Source organism: Neolamprologus brichardi, chromosome 17 (genome assembly GCF_056152115.1).
Source record: "Neolamprologus brichardi isolate AB-2024 chromosome 17, ASM5615211v1, whole genome shotgun sequence".
Classification (NCBI taxonomy): Eukaryota; Metazoa; Chordata; class Actinopteri; order Cichliformes; family Cichlidae; genus Neolamprologus; species Neolamprologus brichardi.
Genome location: NC_142120.1, coordinates 2821869 through 2842676, shown reverse-complemented (window position 1 = coordinate 2842676; position 20808 = coordinate 2821869). Strand labels below are relative to the sequence as shown.

The window sequence follows — 20808 nt, the reverse complement described above, 5'->3', positions numbered from 1 at the left end:
TTAGGTGGAAGCTAGCGAGCAAACTTCCTGCTAACTTCTAACTCTGTTAAATGTAATAAATTCTGTTTTCATGGATGCCTGGATGTTAAACTTAATTGTTACACCTGGTAAAGCAGCAACGCTGATGATTTAATTAAAGATGAAAGAATTTAGACCGTTTAACTCTCAGTGATGCCGCAGTGTTCGTTTGACTTTGGGACCTGAAACAGACGGAGTTTAGGACCCAGATTCCTCCGTGAGTCTCCTGACTACGGTAGCCGTAATGCTCCGACAATCTGGTGCGGCTTCGTAGCTACCAATGTCGTAATAAAACATGTTTTGACAGATTTCTGTGCACCGTGTAGCACATAAAATCAGTTCGAGGTCAGTAAGCACAACCAGAATTCATACATAAGGCGCACTGTTGATTTTTGTGAAAATTAAAGGATTTTAAGTCCTTATAGTGCGGAAAATACGGTATATGAACTAGACAAAAGCAGCAGCTTTTCAAAGCAGGAACCAGTTGTTTCTTTTTTGGTAGCAAATTCATCACGTTTCGCAAATGAGTGCAGTCAATTATAAACTTTCATTTCAATTATAATTTTGGCTCATACAGAACTGGGATAAAATCTTTATCTTTTGTTCACGTCCCAAAGTTCAATGAAATCCACATGATAAAAAAACCAGTTGTTTCATCTTTTTTCAAGTTTACTAAATCTGATTTTCTTTTTAAGTTTTCTTTTAAATCTGTGAGTAACTCTGTTAAATGATCTTGAGCCCCATATTGACAAAAAGAACAGATTATAATCAAGCAGACATTAGATGCTTAAGCTGTATTTTCACACAACAGAGAGTCTGCAGTGCTGGAAGGAGCATATTCCAACTCACAACAGACTTTGACCCGTCTATGTCAACCATACATAACAGAGGGGACAGTCACGTACTGTAAGGGCTCAGCAGCAGCCCCTGCCTGCACTTCACCTTGGAGGTACGACCGCATCTTCTTGCGTTTCACCTCCCCTGTGCTCATGTTTCATACTCTGCCACAGCTTGGATAACAGTTTTTCCACCATCCTAAATACAATAGGAAGTTGCGGGGGTCATATGAGCCGATCGGTATGTTCTTGCTAACAAAGCTGCGTTGGGTGTAACGGCCAAGTTGACAAAGGGTCTGCAGTTTACTGTAAAAACAAGACTGATATGAGGGGATTAGCCTACTGTCGGTACGGACACCCAGCTGCACGCACGCTCACGTAGACACAGGCATGTATACATGCGGCACATGTTCGATGGGCGACTCCTTATCAGCATCTTGTGCACATACGGTTACGTGTCGGGGCGCATTCACCCACTTGCCAAAGTCACATCTGTGAGAGAGGGTCATGATGCATAATAAGCACATTGTGCCACTTGATACGCTGCGCTGTGGAGACTCCACATTTAAAGAAAAAAATACAGTTCAGTATGAACTGATTAAAAATAAGAAAGTACAATTTAGAGAGCTACTTTTCTTTCGTTTGACCAACAATAATAACACCTGTCAGTTTACATCCATCTGCTCAAGTGGAAGTGCTGTCAGCTTTCCATTGTGTTACAGTCTGATGGTCTTGGCAGACCGAGGGGTAGGTGTAATGTTTTCTGGAAAAAGCAGCGCAAAACCATTCCTTCGTTTTTCCCTTATTGGGATATTTGGGAATTTTTCAAGTTGGTGAAGTTCCTGTATTCAATCATCACCTACAGATAACGTTCGTCTCGATCCAAAAAAAGTTTTCTACGATTGCAAAAGTCCAACAATTACAGTCTTGATTTCAGGCTAAACTGAAACGCAGCTGAGGAGTGATGCAAACCAACGTTTATACAAGCATGAATGCTCCGACTTCCACTGCGCTCTGCCTGTCTTCTGTGTTTCGTCTGTCAGCCCTGCTTTCATGTCTAAATGACTGTTTGAATAGTTGTTCCAGTAGTTCTGCAGTGATTCTGTCAACCTAAGTGAAACCGCTCCTGCTTACTGTCAGTGCTGGATGTGTGACGACAGCAATAGGATAAATAAACACGGCCATTAACCGTCCAAATGGGTATGTTGGGATGGCTGTTGTCGTATAGAGGGAGCAGCAGGAGATCAGGAAGGAGACAGGAAGAGAGTGTAACTCTGCCCAGGGGTCTGCAAGGATCCCTTAAACACACACACACACACACGCTCTTTGTCTTCCTCTCTAGTTCATTGTGTTTGACCCACTGCTGGATCACTTGCATCCTGTTGTCCAGTTTTCATGAGAAATAATAAGCTTTCCTCTTGATTCACATGTTTACATGACAGGGTTTTTCAGGCTAAGTTACACTCATCGCACACTAGGGATGGGTACCGGTATCCGGTGCCATGATGGCACCGGTTCTGACATAAACGGTAGTAACCAGACAGAAAAGCAGCGCACATTTCGGTGTTTTTTTTTCCCTGAGCTGTGATACACTTTAGATTCTAGCCAATCATTTTACGTTTCGAGGATAGTAGGCGGGTCCAGGTACGTACGTTCTTTTAGAGCAGAGCTACAGATTAAAAATGCCCAAGGCGAAGCGGTCAAAGTCTGGCTGTACTTCACAGCAAAAGATGCAAACTCAGCAGCTGCAACAAGTGCTTTAAGCTGATACTGTGATACTGTCAAAGGAGGTAACACCTCAAATCTGATGAAACACCTGGTGACGCATAGCGTTTTTTTAAAAGCCGAGAAATGCGCCGTATTTGATAGCTTGCTGCGAGACCTCACACCGAGCACATCTACTGCGGGTGTGGTGCCTGTTATCGACCCGGAGTTAGCAACATCCCCCAAAAACCCGAAGAGGAGAGTCCTGGCCCCTAGCCCTGCCAGTGTAGCAGAAATGATGAGGATGATGATGCAGCAGCAGCCGTTCTTCTCTGCGTGAGTAGCTTCATGTTGTTCGTGTGTAATTTACGTTGAGTAGGCTAACCACGTTATTACATTAATGCATGTAAGGTGAACTAGCAAACATCATCATAGCTACATGCGGCTGTCTTCTTGTTTGATGGCAGATACTCCCTTCACCCTGGACAAAAAGGCTAAAATGACCAAAGAAAAAGTGGAAAACAGTTAAACATGAGAGGTTTTTGGACAAAGTTGGTGTTTTTTCCATTGTTTAAGCTGCTTCCAGCCAAGAGTGATACCATATATGCCCCATAGCTGCAGAAAAGGCTAACATTGTTATCTTTTTACAAAAAAAACAGCTGAACATGAGAGGTTTTTGGACAAAGTTTGTGTTTTTTCTTTTGTTTAAGCACCGGTTTGAGTTTCAAAAGTACCGGTTTGGCACCGGTATCGGATAAAACCTAAACGATACCCATCCCTATCGCACACACAGCATCTTTCTGTGGTTTGGACTTAAACAAAAGACCAAAAAATGTAAATATCTAGCTTCCTCCAAGTGGCCGATCTCTGTGGCAGTCTACGGTATAAAACTGCCCAGGTTAGATCTCTAACAGTGATGGCCATATATCCAGTGACTCATGAACTCATCCTACCTTTAAATCCCACAGACGTATTTACTTTGGTGGCTGGCGGCCAACCACATTATCTCTATCGACAACCATTTTAAAATCAGACACCTGTGGACTGACAGGATGCCTCAAGCCGCAGGCGAGGTCTGATCATTTTCTCTGAATTATGAATTCTTAAAGTACAAAACTGAATATATGTAAAACCGTCGTAACTGGGAAACCGTGCTTTGATATCCATGACATCATCTGAATGCAAAGGCCAAAAGGAGGCAATTATGAGACCATGTGTTTTGTATTACAGCCCTTAAGGTAATAGCAGCAGAGATTCTAATGACAGAGAAATAAATTATAGACCGAGTAATAATTTTTTGATCCCCTGCTGAATTTGTACGTTTCCAAAGAAACGAACAGTCTCTAATTTTTATGGTAGTATCGTTTTAATGGAGAGAAGCAAAAAATATCAACCAAAAATCCAGAGAAAATACATAAAAGTTTTAAATTGATTTGCATGTTAGTGAGTGAAATAAAGATTTTATCCCCTACCACCCAGCTAGGATTCGGACTCCCACAGATTGGCTGCGTGCCCATGTGTACAGATTAGGATCAATCATTCATCTCAACTCGTGTTTATAAAGCACACCTGTCCACAGAACCAGTTTCTTCCATTCGAAACTCTCCACCACCATGGACATGGTCAGAGGCAAAGCCTTAGATATGCTCAAGACTGGAACTGAGGTACAAAACGTTTGAGGAGCTTTCATTATTCAGAAATGGAAGAAATATAAAATGACCAAACTGCCCTCTGAGTGGGTAAGGAAGAAGCACGTTAAGGTCATGGAGTGGCCTAGCCTCAGACCTCAGTCTTTTAGAAAATCTGTGGAGGAAGCTGCAGCTTCGAGTTGCTAAACGGCAGCCACAAAACCCAAAGGATTCAGAGAGTTTCTGTAAAGAGGCGAGGGCCAAAACTCCTCGTGAAATCTTTGCAAACTTGGTGACCAACAAAAAGAAACGTCTTACCCCAACAAGGGTTCGTCCACCACCAAATAGTAAGTCATGTTTTGCTTGTATGTCTGTCTCTTTCCATGAAAATGATACAAGCATAAAACACATGTTCATTTCTTTGTAAGTGAGCAAACTTACCATGACTCACACAGTCATGGATGCAACCTAATAATTCTTAGATATCACGTCCAGAATCCAGTAACACGAGCACAGGAAGCGCAATACAACAAGCGATCATTAAGCTGAATGTGGTTCAGTATCATTGTGTCAACTTCCTGTCTCTTTACATAAGAACCAGGCATTGAACTTCACTGCATATGACGCGCAATCGGTGACACAGAAGAAACAGAATAATCGGCGGACAGTGGAAAAGTTAGTCAGCTAAGATGGAAAGAGAGCCACAGAAAAAACACACACCTACTTGTTAGCCCATCTTTTCAACAAGGAGAGTTTTATGTTTGCTCAGGAAAAAAACTCTGATGATAAATAGGACATACAAGTGAGCTGGTGGCCTTTTAATCCAATCAGCACTCATCTCAGCCCCCTCTGCCAAACCAATCTCCTCCTCATTACTGTTCTGTTTATGTTCAAACTTTTAACGCTGTTTACTTTCATGGGTCATGCTAAGTTCAGCAGTAGTATCTTTGGATTTTGTATACCGTCCTTCATGTGTTTATTATGCTGAAGGATTAATGCTTCCTGCAGATTCCCTTGCTAGTCAGATTTGAGAGCTCCCCAAAAAGCGGGGGCCCTTTTTTGTATAAACACTTGCAACACATGGACTTGGATTTATCTAAGTGGGATGGCACAAAACTCCCCCCATTATGATGAAACACAATAACAGCAAACAGTGAAAGGTGCAGCCTCTCCTACCTTGGTGGAGGCCATGTCGCTGACAGAGCGGTAGGTCTGGATGGTCTCCAGCTGGTCCAAACACCACTCCAACTCCTCCATTGTCTCCATGGCCAGTTTCTGGTACGCGTCATCTGTCAACAAACAGCCGGCACACAGAGACACGCAGTCAGAACAGACAGAGCACATGGAGCCCGAACGCTGCCCAGCCGCTCCACCCACGGGTCTCGCTCAGGGTTCCTGCTGCTGAGGAGGGGGGACTGCTAGAGGTGGGACACGGAGGTTTTTTAGCTGCTGGGACTCGCAGCTGTCAGTGGAATCGAGAGAAAGCCAGTTCCTGACCTCGTTCTGTCACACACTCAACTTGTCTGTGTGAGTCCCCAACCCCCCCGAACGTCATCTCCCAATCTGAGGCCCTCAGCTTATTTACATAAAGTCAACCGCCCTATTACAGGAAACTAGATACCCCCACCTCACAAACAAACTTTACCCCATCTCACAGGAAACAGACACCTCGAAACCTAAACACACATGCAGAAGCGCACATGTTGTAACATTAAAAACATGCATTGACTTCGAACACGCACGCTTGCACAAGTTGCCAGTGATTAAGAAATAATTAATGACACTAATAATTTTATTTTTGATTATCGACAACAGACAGTGGCATCGGACACGTCTTAGTGATGAGCCCATCATTTCTGACGCAGGATGTTTTTAATCACTCATGTAGTCATCGAAAAAAATGATAACAGCTGCTGCAAAACATGTGTCACTGTTGCTTTCTAGGACGTAAGAAGAAGGCTGAAGGTCCAACCACAGCAGTCAGAAAATGCGCCCTAGATATAAAATGACAGGAACTGGCGCTGGCGTTACGTTTACCAGAAATGAAATGACATTTCTAATGTTGTTGTGCTGTTACCACTTAGGTTGTTTTTCTTTCTTTTCTTTTTTAAATATGTTGGTCAAATAAAGCAGAAGGATTAAATATTATAATAAAAGAAATCTTGAGTAAAGAACAAAAACATCGACAAAGCACACATGAAGTTGGTCCAAAGAGGGATTATGATGACAGACGGAGAAAGTCAAGGCAAGGTTTGTGCTGTCACCAGTGCCGAGAGACTCCTGCTCGGACTGGGAGTCGCTGCTCCGACCCTGTTCCTGTGGTTTAACCATTTTTCAGACAACTGCAAACTGTACGTCAGAGTTGGAGTGAGTGTGTCTTGGAAAGCAAAGGCGAGTGTGCGATGAGTTGGTTGGTGGAGTTGAACCAACACACACACACAAACACACTCTTCTCCCACTCCCGCACTGTGTATACTCCGAGTCGCCTAGCTGCGGAGCACAACATGGCAGCAGGGTGTGCACTGCGGCGACCTTAGCGCGGCCACGTAGAATGCGTCCCCCGCTCTGATCTCCTCGCCATCAAAGACACGAGCCTGTTTGCTCTCCCAAACATGAGAGGCACCTGGCACTTTGCCCACAGCCTTCCCTCACTCTGATGAGGGCAGCGAAAGAAAAAGAGGGAGTGTGTGTGTGTTTGTGTGTGTTTAGTTTAATGCCACAACTGCCTGATCTTGAAACGGTTTACACTTATTTGAGATGTTGCTCTCCAGCATTTCCAACATCTTTGAGGTGGTTTGTGTTTTTGAAGAGCGTAGAAAGGTCCCTTTCCCTGGAACGGTCTTTTCTTTTGACCTTTTAAACTCTGCTCAGAAACCAAGAACCACAGTAGAAGTTTTTCGACTGCTATTTCAACATTTATCCAAAGTCGTAGCAGTAATGATGAGTGAAAATGAAGCTGCATCAGAGAGAAACAGCCATGGCTGGATTGATCTAAAAATCACTTTCAGGACTTGATTTCAAAACACACAAAACTGGGTCTCAAGATCTAGTTCAGCGAGTCAGGCCCTAAAGCCAGCCACAAGGCCAAATACTTGCAGGTCTCCGTGTATTAAATCCAAGTTTCGAGGCAGGTGCCAGAGCCACAGAACTGTAACACTTGTATAACGGTTTTACTTTGATCCCTGGCCTGCTGGAAAACAAGGCCAAAATCACCAGTCTTTCCTCCAGCAAAGGACCCAGTTAACCACCTGTTAAAGATTTATTTGCTAAGAACTAAAATATTTGGCTCGGGTTCTAAGTTTTATGTCAAAAATATTTAAATTGCTCCAACAGCTATCAAAAACGAGCACTGATGCTTAGAATACTTTACTTCAGATCAAATTGAGCTAATAAAAAAGACTAGTCGACCATAAAACAAGACAAGTTCACAGCTTCCACAATATGACTTCACTTCCTATTTGGCTTTGCCTATTTTAAATTCATATGGAAAGTTCCATCATCCATCCATCCATCATCTATCCGTCCATTCATTCATCCATCCATCTACCCAGCCATCATCATCCATCCATCATCTATCCATCCATCCATCTACCCATCCATCATCATCCATCCATCCACCGATCCATCTTCCATCCATCCATCTACCCATCCATCTTCCATCCATCCATCTACCCATCCATCTTCCATCCATCCATCTACCCATCCATCATCATCCATCCATCCATCCATCCATCATCATCCATCCACCCATCCATCATCATCCATCCATCCATCCATCTACCCAGCCATCATCATCCATCCATCTACCCATCCATCCATTTTTCCATCCATCCATCTACCGATCCATCATCATCCATCCATCCATCCATCATCCATCCATCTACCGATCCATCTTCCATCCATCCATCTACCATCTATCATCATCCATCCATCTACCCATTCACCCATCCATCCATCCATCCATCATCTACTGATTCATCATCATCATCCATCCATCTACCGATTCATCATCATCATCCATCCATCTACCCATCCATCCATTTCTCCAACCATCCATCTACCGATCCATCATCAGCCATCCATCTACCCAGCCATCATCATCCATCCATCCATCCATCATCCATCCATCTACCGATCCATCTTCCATCCATCCATCTACCATCTATCATCATCCATCCATCTACCCTCTATCATCATCCATCCATCTGCCCATTCATCCATCCATTCATCCATCCATCATCTATCCATCCATCTACCGATTCATCATCATCATCCATCCATCTACCCATCCATCCATTTCTCCATCCATCTACCATCATCCATCCATCTACCCATCCATCCATTTATCCATCCATCCATCCACCCACCCATCCATCATCTATCCATCATCTACTGATTCATCATCATCATCCATCCATCTACCGATTCATCATCATCATCCATCCATCTACCCATCCATCCATTTCTCCATCCATCTACCCATCTATCCAACCATCCATCCATCCATCCATCATCATCCATCCATCTACTGATTCATCATCCATCCATCCATCTCCTTATTTCTCTCTCTGAACAAATGGAAGAAAATACAGTGAGCCTTCCCTCTCTGGAAAGTCAGAAATTAACCAAGAAGTAATTAAGTGCAACATAAAAATAATAATAAGTCTTATTATGTTTTTCAGGGTTTGTTTGTTGTTTTTTGTAAACTTCAACTTTTTTGACATTTCAAATATCATTTCAATTAAACAGCCTGTACACATTGGTGGACTAACCATTAGACAAACATTAAATATAATTTGGTTAATTACCAATACTTTTAATTTGGGTGGTCTAATAGATGTATTAAACACTGTAAATATAAGTATATGGGATATAGTGAGAAAGAAAAAAAAGGTCAGTTTGAACCTGGATCTTAGGTCTACACTTATAGTCAGGTCTGATTAGATGGAAGAGACACAAGCAGTAAATCACAAATGTGTTGGTATAAGGTTGAAATATGATTTGTCATAATGGGTAAAAAGTATTGGTGAGAAAAACTGGTGATAATGAAAACACATCAAGAGTAGAGGCATGGCCATATTAGTAAGTACTCCAGTTATGGCCTTGGCTGGACTGAGGGGAACAGCACTCCAAATACACACACACACACACACACACACACACACACACACACACACAACGATACAAGAGGGGATTTCCACCGCCTCCACCCGACACAAGGACCTTTCTGATCAGTGCTCAGACCTACAGTTTGTCCCACAGGGGCAGGCAGGAAAATACATATGTACAGTCCAGCCACACAAACACAGTGACACACGCACACTTGATGGCTAAGATGTCTTGTTACCGCACACACTGCCATACAAACAAGTACTTTCCAGCTGAGAGAAGCGGAGCCGGCAGGAAAGCTTGGGGGGTGGGGGTGGGGAGAGATTTGAGGTCAGCACTCTGTCTCAGTTTCAATTTAATATTGAAAAGTTTTTAGTTGTTTTTCACTAAATCCAGCGAAATCAGCAGCCCGAGGTAACATTAAAATTGAGAAAATGCAGGAAAAGGGCAAGAGTGAATGAAATAAAGAGAAATAAAAGGAACAGAAAATAAAATCCAGATAAAGAACACATGGCCTGTTTTTTAATGTTACCAGCATTCCTCTTACGGTGTCAATCCATAAGTCACTGATTGTTTTTCCTTTCCCTGTTTCACATGCATTTTAGCGCCGGTTCCAAAATGTTTTATAATTCTTAGATCCGTCTTTTATTTGATTATTAGCATAATTTTTCAGATTTCCCCATAAAATTTAAATTCACTCAGCTCCTCCACAAGAACAACATTTTGTTGGTTTATTTACTCCACATTTTATGAGAGACTTCTTCACAAACACACACACAGACTCAAATGAGGTTATTTAAGGACCATTGTGCCCACAGGACATCAGACAGGACTGTTAAAGCTGTTTGTGTTTGTGTGTGAGCAACAGCTGCATCTGTCATCCTCCCATGGGCATAGAGACAGTTTGCCCGTGATGCAAAGGTAGATGCAGCAGGGCATGTCAGCTGCGGCGCATTATCAGCAGCCAGCATCTATGTGGAAGACTGTTAGCTTAATTGTGAGCATGCACCGACACACGCTGGGACACAAAACCCACTCTGACTAAAGGGGTCAGTTGAGGACCAGCCCTCCCCACACCTGCTCAGTCCTAATTTCTGCTTTTCGTTGACCAAGAATTCACCGTGTAAACATTCAGGTTTCGAAGGGTGACGTCCCACATTTCTAGTGAACCAGCGTAAACAGACCACACACGCACTTAAAGAGAAGCCAAACTTTGACGCTGGTCAACTGGCAGCAGCGCCCGATTTGTAAATGGCAGAAAAAAAAAGCAAGAGAGAGACTGAGGCACTCTCTTTCTTCATCTCCTGCTTTATCAGAAAGTGAGTTGATCTGAAACCCTCCGTGCGGTTACACAACACTTCCTAACAAAGACCAGAGATGGTACATTGAGGTAGGGGAGGGTAGCGCTGCATTTGCAGGTCTTACAAACTCAAGTTTGGCTTGACATTCACAGAAATGTCATTGACAAGAAATCTGAAAAGTCAAGTTGAGGACGAAGAGCGGTGGTGGAGTTTGTGGTTTCGGGGCCTTCTTGCATAACCTCGATACATTTCTTGATCAAAACATTTCTCCAAGCTGGGTTCTGAGAAGTGACAAAATGACATCATGGCTACGTATTTCATTAGCAAACATTTATCTGATTTACTGGGACTCAGAATGTGAGTAATATTTCAGTAGATGACATTTCATTACCCTGCGGCTGTTTGATATTAAGGATGGGAGGGTAAAATTAACCCTCTAGCCATCCTGTTATATTGGAGACAAAGCTGGTAAATTCACTGCTCAGGGACGCAGTGCTGGTAAAACATGCTGCTTCCTTTTTTATGTGGTTGTGACCCTCCAGAAGCAGCACTGTGACATATTTAGGATGTTGATTCACAGATTAAATATTCTGATGTGTTGTAATCATCCACGTCTCTCGTGCCAAAGCTACCAGCTTTTATATTTGCTGCAGCGGCGGAGATGGCGAAACAGACTGACTGTCTGTCTGTCTGAAGAATGCAGCTGTTACACTTGCTAACAAACTAGCAAGCGCGTCTCTTTATCTGTGTTAATGTTTCTCACTTTAGTAAACAGAATTTGTGTGGCGAAGGTTCAAATCCAGTCTGGAATAATCTATGAAATGAGATTCTTGGAAGCAACAACACACTTGAAGTAAACATTAGATTTGCATTTTTTGCAGGGTTCGGGGGTCCTATTGTTTCACAGCATGTGAGTACAGTTCAGTGCAACAGTGTGACTACCTGCATTTAAACTGAAAGTCACTTACAACCACAAAACATAACAAAGGCGCTTTGACTGGGCCACACAGCGTGTACGTGTTTGAGTGCTAGACCCCCTTATGTAGCTTGCTGGCTCTAATCCCCCCCCCTGCTTATACATTCCTCCCCAATTATACACATTTCTGTGAGATTTACTATAGAAAAGAAAAGCAACGCACGAAACGACTCTGCCCCATAAAGGCTGGACGATTACAGCAGAAAGCTAATCAAATCCTGTGTCTACGCTTCTGTTACTGCCTAAAAACAAAGACTGGAATGAGAACTGTGTGACTGGAAGATTCATTCATGTATTTATCTGTATTACTGGTACGTGACCTAATTTCAAAGATTGTTTTGAAGAGGGCTGGGCCTCTTTCAGAAGTTCTGTTGCAGTGAATTCATTCTTCCATTAAGCCAAGTCTAACCCAGACAGTAACTTTGTTTTATCTTTGCATGCAAGTGTTAAGATTTTATGTGGCTAAAACTTCAGTTACAGCAACATTAACCCAGAAACAGTCCAAACGGGCCTTTGCTCCAAAATGAATCGCGCACAAGTCTGAGGTTTCTCCGCCTCCGTCGCGTGCACATTGTTCGCAGAGACACGGAGTGATTTACGCACGTAGGAGATGAATGTGAGGAGTACACGGTGAGGAGCGAAACGAGCTCAGGGACAGTCTGACACGGCACGGTCTGAAGCTTCGCTGAGACCTGAGGCGCCTTGTCTTGAGTCGTACAAACAGTATCCCTCTTATCTGACCGCTCGTCACTTTCTGATGTAAAAACCTTCACAGTTTCGAATCTGTATCTCTCCCGCTGATAAAAAGAGAGACGTCAGTGTGTTTGGCCTTATTGCCAGCTCGGCTCTGAGGACCTGTGAGCGTGAAGCGCCTCGTCCTTGAGCTGCATGCTCACGCACTCTCTTCATCTCACAGCAGTTTCCAACATTTCTATATATCCAAAACTTGGGTATGCCCACCAAAAAAATGCACACAGACCGGGCTTTGTCTGTATTACCTGGGGTGAACTCCTGCATTGAAAGCAACAGCACTGACTAGACTGAATGAGCCTCATTGTCATGCTGACTGGCCTTTGGCCCTCAGGTTGATTTGCATGGATCAGAGGAGCCGTGGGACCCCGCTCAGCCAGACTTCTGTCAGTGTCGATGCTGCTGCTGCTTTATTCTCCTTTTTAAGCTCCAGAGCTTCCAGACTTAGAATCAAAAGGTGTAAGTGGTGCATCTGAATTCAGGGATTATGAGAAGTGTTGGGTATAGAGCAGCTGTTGGTGGTCCTGCTCTCTAAAACACCTCCAGACTGATTTGACACCAACAGATTTACTCACTTCTCACTTTCTGGGGGCGTGGCTAACACGTGGTCAATCACAGTGCTTTTTTTCCCCTATTCCAAATATCTGACTGCAGTAGAGCTAAAGCTGCTCTTTTTCCTTGATTCTTGTTTACGTGATCTTGGGTCCAGCCCAGTAGCCCCTCTTTGACTCAGTGTAAAGCCTGTGCATTGCATAGAGAAGCATCTTCCCACTAAAGAGCTGTTTTTGTGCAGGTTTAGATAAGAAATACCATCAGTTTGTTGAACTTCATCAAAAAAAGAAAGAATCCTACATCTCTGCTAGTCTTCAACAGGTGCCTGTAGCTGTCCCTCCCCACTTTTCCACTCAAAGTGGAAAGAGAAGCAGAATATAGTGTGTATAGGCTGCAGGAAGAAGCCTTCATCACTCATCGTTCATATATTACACAGTGAATTGTCTCCGATGAGACACCGTCACCCCTAACCTCCTACTAGAGGTGGGAATCACCATACATCCCACGATACGATATTATCACAATACTTAACGCACGATACGATATTATTGCAATTTTTAAAAAATATTTTGCGATATTCAGATTCTGTACATAAAGGTAAACTTTATCAATATTCATTTTCTCTAATATCAAAGTCTCACACTCAGTCTTTCTCTCATTTCAGTTTTATTGTTGACAAACTGAACGGTTTGTATTACAGTCTAGTCCAACTTAACTGAACGCAACCATCTGGTACAATTATAGCTATTCTGAACTATGCAGTTTATGAAAACTATGCAGCCCCTTCAGCAACTGAAGAATTTGAAAGTAAATTAAAACAAAATATAATTTTACATTAAATAAAAAAGTTTTAAACTTAATTCAAATAAAACATGTCTTAAATTAAAATAAATAAACTGTCATGTTTATTGCTGCCATAAAAAAAGTTAAACACATTTGGACAGTGAAGGAATGTCAGGATTCTTGCTCAGAAAAAGGATCAACATGCTCTGAAGTCAGAGCACAAAAACTTTTTTTTGTAACAAAATATCGATTTCTGCTGTCCCTGTATCCATACATTATTAGCAAACAAAATATCACCATGCTACACAGTATCGATTTTTTCCCCCACCCCTAACCTCCTACTGTGTTATTTATTATTTATTATGTTACTGCGGTGTCCGGCTTTATATGGTAAATGGCTTGTATTTGTATAGCGCTTTTACTAGTCCCCCCCCAAAGCGCTTTGCACACCCAGTCATCCACCCATTCACACACTGGTGGAGGCAGCTACGGTTGTAGCCACAGCTGCCCTGGTCAGCTTGGTTCCTTTAGTGTTATTTGTGTGATTAAACTGCGGTGCATTTAAAGTTGTGTTCATAGCTGTAACATGCGATTCAGAAATTAGATCAGTCACGATATTATTTTTGCAAACACTGCTGGGGTAGAGGCTCCACGTTAGCTTTCATCACAGGCTGAAGCTTCAATAAAAGAAAAGTCATTTCCCGCCTCGCATCCATACACATATACACACATTCATTTGCCTTTTTGTTACTTTCTGTTCATTTCTAGGGAAGCTAACCGGCTACTTTTTAATGATATCATATTTGACCTTCTCTCCCTTCTTTCTTTTGGATTTAGTACTAAAGTCAATTAACCTATTAACATATTAGACGATTGCTTTAAATGGCAAGTAACCAAACAAACTGGGACACAATAGCCATGGTTAACTGGGAGCTTTTTTTTCTGCGCTAATACGGTGACCTGGCGTGTTCCTCGAGTGGGTTTCAAATCACAAAAGCAACAAAGTGCATGCTCAGTAATCACAATTATTGTTTTAGTTTTAAATAAACACTCATAGACAGCTTTACTACTGTAAAGTACTTACTACTAATTTAAGTAGAAGTCAGAAATCAAAGGGTTTCCAGGAGGGGAGCTTCAGAACTACCAGGAGATGCATCACTGCTGCTAGATTTAGTGTCATGTCAGAAGAGCTACATGTGAAAATACATTTCAGGTGACAAATTGGAATCATTCGTTTGGTCATAAACGATTAGTGTTATTTGTATTTTGACGGCTCGAACTTGTGAAATAAAATATGGACCGCTTCCATGTGCTCCATCCCAGGCCTCATATCATCTTATCTCAAATAACGGGGTCGTAAACAGCCTCACCAAGGTGATGTGCACTGCAGCTAGACAGGCTCTCTTCACATGTCACGCTTCTTCTGTTTCTTGGCGTCAGGACCTGAAAAACATTCTGCTGAGGCCAAGCGAGAAATCATTTTAGTCCGGAGACTTTTCCAGCTGTTGTTGAACTGTTGTCAAGAAAAACATGACTGTCTCATTAACATTATCTTGGCTGTATTTAGCGTGCAAGCCGTGAAACGGAGCCAATTCTGGCTGGTCCGGGTCGGGATAAAGTCGAGTTAACGAGCGGGGCAGGAAAGGCACCAGAAGGGTTCTGCGATGAAGGGCTTTGCGTGCAACGAAGGCTCGAGAAACATATGAAGACCAGCTGAAGCAAACCTCAAATAACCTCAAACAGCATGCCTACTTATGATGGGTAAGCATGCCTTGTGTGTCACTTCGGGCCAGCCCGTGTGTGTTTATGTGCGCCTCCCAGACCACATTACAAAATCAAATTGAACCAATAAAGACTGTTGGCAGCGGTGAGCACGCAAGACAAGATTGATTGTGTTCATCCAAACTGGCTAAGTAAGACTTCCTGATTGAATCAAGATTAAATACGACTCCCTCCCTGAGTAACAGCGAAATAGTCACGCGGCATTCACGGTGCAACTGAAGAGTTTCGAAAAAGATACATGAATTTAAATCGTTGCAGAGAAACGATAAGCTAAAGTTGCTTTTCTTATTTTTTTCTCTTTGTTGGTAAAAAGGTGGCTTTTTATTAAAGCGGGCTGTTTAATCATTGACTCGCTTTTTTAAAAAAAAGCTGGCTTCCTGCGCTGCTCCACAAAGAGGACGCAGTAGCTGTGGTGTTTTTCTGGCAGGTCGGGTTGGGGGGAGTGCAAAAAGCTTCCCAAATACCCAAACAAAAGGCCCTGTCTGTGAAGCAGAGAGCGTTTGAATCCATCTGCACAGAGCTGAACAGGCCTGCTGGCAAGGGAATACTTCAGGGGAAGGGCACCCGTCTACTTTATGACTGTGCTGACGTCAATGGCATAATTCAAATACTTGCAGAGTGCATGCTTCCAGCTTTCTGAACCTGCTCTCTCTCTCTCTCGCTCTCTGTGGCGGGCTGCAGATAAAACCCGAAGCGGAGCAGGACTCCGGTAAAACAGAACATCCAAATAAAAACAGGAGCGGAGTCACGGCTGCGCTCGAACAGCATCAAACCACATGGTGTTCATTTACTCGGCCTTCAATGCTCACAAAGCCAAAAGTGACAGATTGATACATCTTTGGAAATGAATTGTAAATTTGCTCACGGAGAGCGTAATATTACTTCAAAGGAGACTTTTGAAACTTTAATTGGTTTGAGGGGACAATAAATCCTATTAGGGAGAACTGCAAGTGTTTTTTATGGTTTTTATAGATTAAAGAGGAAGAAGAAAAGAAAACTGAAATCAATTAAACCCCTTTCTATGAAGGATGTTTGTCTTTTACTGAAAGAGGGAAGTGACACCGCTTTTTGTGTGAAGTGGTGGACATATGTGACGTACAGCAGGCCTACAGCCACTATATACACGCTGTAAAATAAGGTAATGAAACAAGGACTAAAAAACAAAGAAAAGAGTAGCATTCAAACCAATTAAGGCAGTGGTCTCCAACCTTTTTTGCGCCACGGACCGGTTTATGCCCGACAATATTTTCACGGACCGGTCTTTAAGGTGTCGCGGATAAATACAACAAAATAAAACTAGTACCGGTACCGAAAAAAAGAAAATGTATTCATAACACACGTGAAAAGACCCAGGAAAACCGAGTAAACGATAAAAACGATAACAAAATAACGCTGAAAACTAGGGATGCACTGATACCGATACTGGTATCGGGTATCGGGGCCGATACTGTAAAATGTGCGTGTACTCATACTCGTAAAAGTTAACCGATACCATGAACCGATACTAACTTATTTCATAAATCAGAGGGTGGCTTGTCATTTTTGTTGTAGTTTTTTAGATTGGCCACTAGGGGGACATCCCCTAGAGACAGTGCCAATAGTTCAGTGATATTCTGTTAAATTACAATGTGGAGACTCTGCAATAATTTAACAGAAGTGCTTATTTTTCACTTGAAATTTTTTTGTGGTCATTTTTATTAAGATATTATTTATTATCGGCAGAGAATAAAATAAAACCTGTCTTCCAATTCAGTGTGTGTGTGGGTGGTAGAAGTATCGGTTTTGGTACTCTGTATCAGCAAGTACTCAGATCCAAGTATCGGTATCGTATCGGTTTGAAAAAATTGGTATCGTTGCATCCCTACTGAAAACCGATAAAAACCCTGAAAACTATACATTTCACACCTGAGCCTCAACTCTCGCGGCCCGGTACCAAACGACTCATGGACCGGTACCGGTCCGAGGCCCGGGGACCGCTGAATTAAGGTGTAAACAAGGAAAAAGGTTGAAATATTTCTGGCTCCTGACTAACTTAATGACACTCAGACTCAGACTGTTTGCTCCCACCAGATGTTTAAGGATTGTTTTTCAGAGTTTTGATGACATCATGGCTTGTATTGTTGGATAAGTGAGGATGACATAACTGAACGGGGGGCCGGGATGATGACCACAGACAGACTGAAAAAACCCCCAAAACAAAACAATCCAAAATATGAAATCCTCCTCAAAAGTCCCTCAAGTTGAATCCAGCGCAGGATCTTTGCTGTGAGTCAAATTTCCTCTCTAATCAAAATAAAAGGAAAAGAATAAAAATGGGAATTTAACAGCAAAGTAACGTCACGCTTTAAAATAGAAGCTCAAAGCTAATCCCAAAATCCAGTAATGACCATCCCCTTGAATCTAATAGCTAACTGCACATAACATTACTTTACATGGTTTCGAGTTCATTATGTGGTGCTTCCTGTGCAGCAATGCAACTTCTCTGACAGGAAGGATATTTTTGGGGGGCTTGCAGCGTAGGTAGACAGGAAGTTGAGTTACATCAATGACTTTTTTAATCTCTACTATGTATAAAACTCAAGCGTTAGCAATTTGTGGCCTTTGCGTTTCTGGTTGGTGTCGAGCTTGTTCATCCAGTCTTACTGTGAGGACTGGAAATCATCCGTCTGTTTACAACTAGGAAACTGCAACCTGGCAGATCTGCCGTTTTTAAGCCAAGGAAGTTAAAACACTGCAATGAAATATTAACAAAATCAAGAATTAAACTACGCACACCAAGAAGGAGAATCAAACCTAAAATAGGCCTCGTGTGGAAGAACACACACTCATAAACATACAGTCAAGTGGGTCTTTTCCTAAAGCTGAGCTCTGGATCTCCCTTGGCTGGGAGCCCCGCGAGCCCAGCGCCAGCGTGTATAGAGAGCTTTGAGTAGGGTAAATACTTGGCACAGCAGCTTGTTTATGACACTGGAGACTTGTAAAGTGGAGACCAGGCCCGGCCACATTTTAACACTGGGATTACTTGCAATTAAACCATGAGCTCACCACCACAACAGAAGCCTGTGTCAGGCTTTTAAAATGTATTTGGAGCTACAGAGTGAATACAACGTGATTACTAGTGTTTGTTTTATTTATTTATTTTTTTAACTGTCCAGTAAGCTATTAATAACTAGAAAGCGGTGCCACTTATTCTGTGTCAGTCACTGTGTGTGGAAACCTCTTTAACCCTCTTAGGTCACTTGACTGATACTCGAGAGTCCGCGAGTTGGAGGATGGTGAAATGTGACCTAAGGCTGGAAAAGGCATCAATGCACACCTTTCCATATCTTATATGCAATAACATAACTGTTGACACCCAAAAACAACCCAAGCAAGCTCCATTTATAGACGCGTACGACGCTTTAAAGAAAACATTTGGTACTTTACGAGTTGATTAACTTGATTTGTGTTGTTTTTTTTGTTCAGAAGATCTGAAACGACCCTACAGAATAGTCACCAAACTTTAGTTTTATAAACTCACACATATAGCACATGGCATTATTTTCTTTCAGCAATTGCTTCCATATCTCAGCCGTTACCCGTTTTATTCACGAGCACCGATTCATCTGTTGGTGTCTGTTCCGAGGCAGCGCAGTGGCTAACGCTGTCGCTCACGGTAGGAAGGACCTGGAAGATCCTTGTGGCTGTGTGGGTTCTCCTGCTTCCTCCCACACTCCAAAGTCATGCACGTTAGGTTAACTGGTAGTCCTAAATTGACCCTACCATACGACCTGGGACCTGTTCAGAGACTACCCCGTCTCTCGCCCCACGACATGGCATAGGCTCCCACTACCCTGAACTGGATAAGACGGAAATGGATGGATTGAAGGGCTTTTCCTTTCAAAAAAGAAAAAGAAAAAAGTTTATCTTTTGAGCGCACCTGGAAGAAACTGAAACCAGTAACTTGAACTAGTTCTCCACACAACTCTAAAACCCACTTCTCTATTTGTGCAGACATAAACAAACTGGCTAGCTCAGAGTGGATGCTTTAGAGTGGATGGTGCTACAATACAAGCTTTTCCTAGTAAACAATTTACACACTGGGGAAGTCGCTGCACACCAGGACAGTTTTAGTGGAGCAACCTCTCTGAACAAAGCACAACAGAGCATTTTATTTACTTCCTTATCTCACAATGAGAGGCAAGCTCTGGTCCTCAGGGGTCAGCCAGCCATTTTTCAAAAACCTTTGGGCTTTATGTCCATTTCAGCAACAAAAATGCATACTGAGTCGATAAAGGCCCACTTAGCAATACTGTTTAAAAAAAGAAAGAAAAAGGCAGTCATTAAAAGATTGAAATTGGTTTTTGGCGTTGGTTTAAAATGAACTGAGAAGTTAAAGAAATTTTCTCTATGCAGGAAAAACAGCGAAAGCAAAAGTCTGTCGCCACTGATAAAAGTCTGCCAGACAAACAGCAACACCATCCTAGAGGTCAAAGCCACACAAAGCACAGCACAGAGTCATAAAAGACTTTCCATCAAACTGAGGTAATGAATTAAGCTGTTATGCAACAAAATTCCAGTGTAGAAAACATCCCACCCTACCTTTCTTTCTCTTTCCCCATTTACGTATCTCTGACAGTCTCAGCAACAGCCAACCCATCAATCACCCACTACAAAGAAAACACAGAGAACCAAATTCCTGGAAGGGAGCAGACGACAGAAAAGCACTTCATTTTAAGGTGAAAGTCAGAGCTGGGCTGTCAGGATACGGAAGAATTAATGCAACTGTCCTGCAACTACAAAGGAAGAAATCGGTCTACGAGTGATCTCAGTCTACGTACATCTGCAGACAGGAACACTAAAAATTCCTTCGATTATTTTTCTGTCTGGGAGTGGCTATCATTCCTTCGTGTTTGTAGTGGCACACCTTCTACCAAACAGAAGATCTTCTGTTACGGTACAGTGCACAAATTATTTTTGGAAGGAATTTAACGGACAATTTGCTGTAGAGCATCGAGGTTGGACGAGTACGACATTTGTTAAACAGCGAAAAATATCCAAATAAAATGTGACTGCCAGCTCTTCGATGTGAAGAATCACCATGCAATGGGTCGGCATGGCGATTAGATCAGCTGAAGAGTCTGTCTGGATGGAGCAGTTAGTGAAACAGCTGTTTCAGGCAGATGATTTGTTTACTTTGGGGACGATTCTGAAATATCGAAATGTGGTTTCCTGGAAAGCTGCGCGGAGACTCCTCTCAGCTGAAAGTATAATTGGAAGTATACTTTAAGACCATAATGTGATCAAAATTGACTGTTAATAACAACTGAAAGCTTGTAAGTATGTAAACAGGAAATCAATCAAGCACGGCGAGCTGTAGTTAACTTCCA

General features: G+C 42.5%; 1 protein-coding gene across 4 annotated transcripts in view; it reads right to left on the bottom strand.

Annotated features, from left to right (window-relative positions):
- Nucleotides 1–20808, bottom strand: part of pde4ba (phosphodiesterase 4B, cAMP-specific a) — a 220286-nt gene that overhangs the window by 15370 nt on the left and 184108 nt on the right. For all 4 annotated transcript variants that reach the window (XM_087830357.1, XM_087830358.1, XM_087830359.1 and 1 more), the window contains one exon: nucleotides 5363–5475. In XM_087830357.1, coding sequence (XP_087686483.1) covers nucleotides 5363–5475 — 113 coding nt within the window. The remainder of the gene's footprint in view (nucleotides 1–5362; nucleotides 5476–20808) is intronic.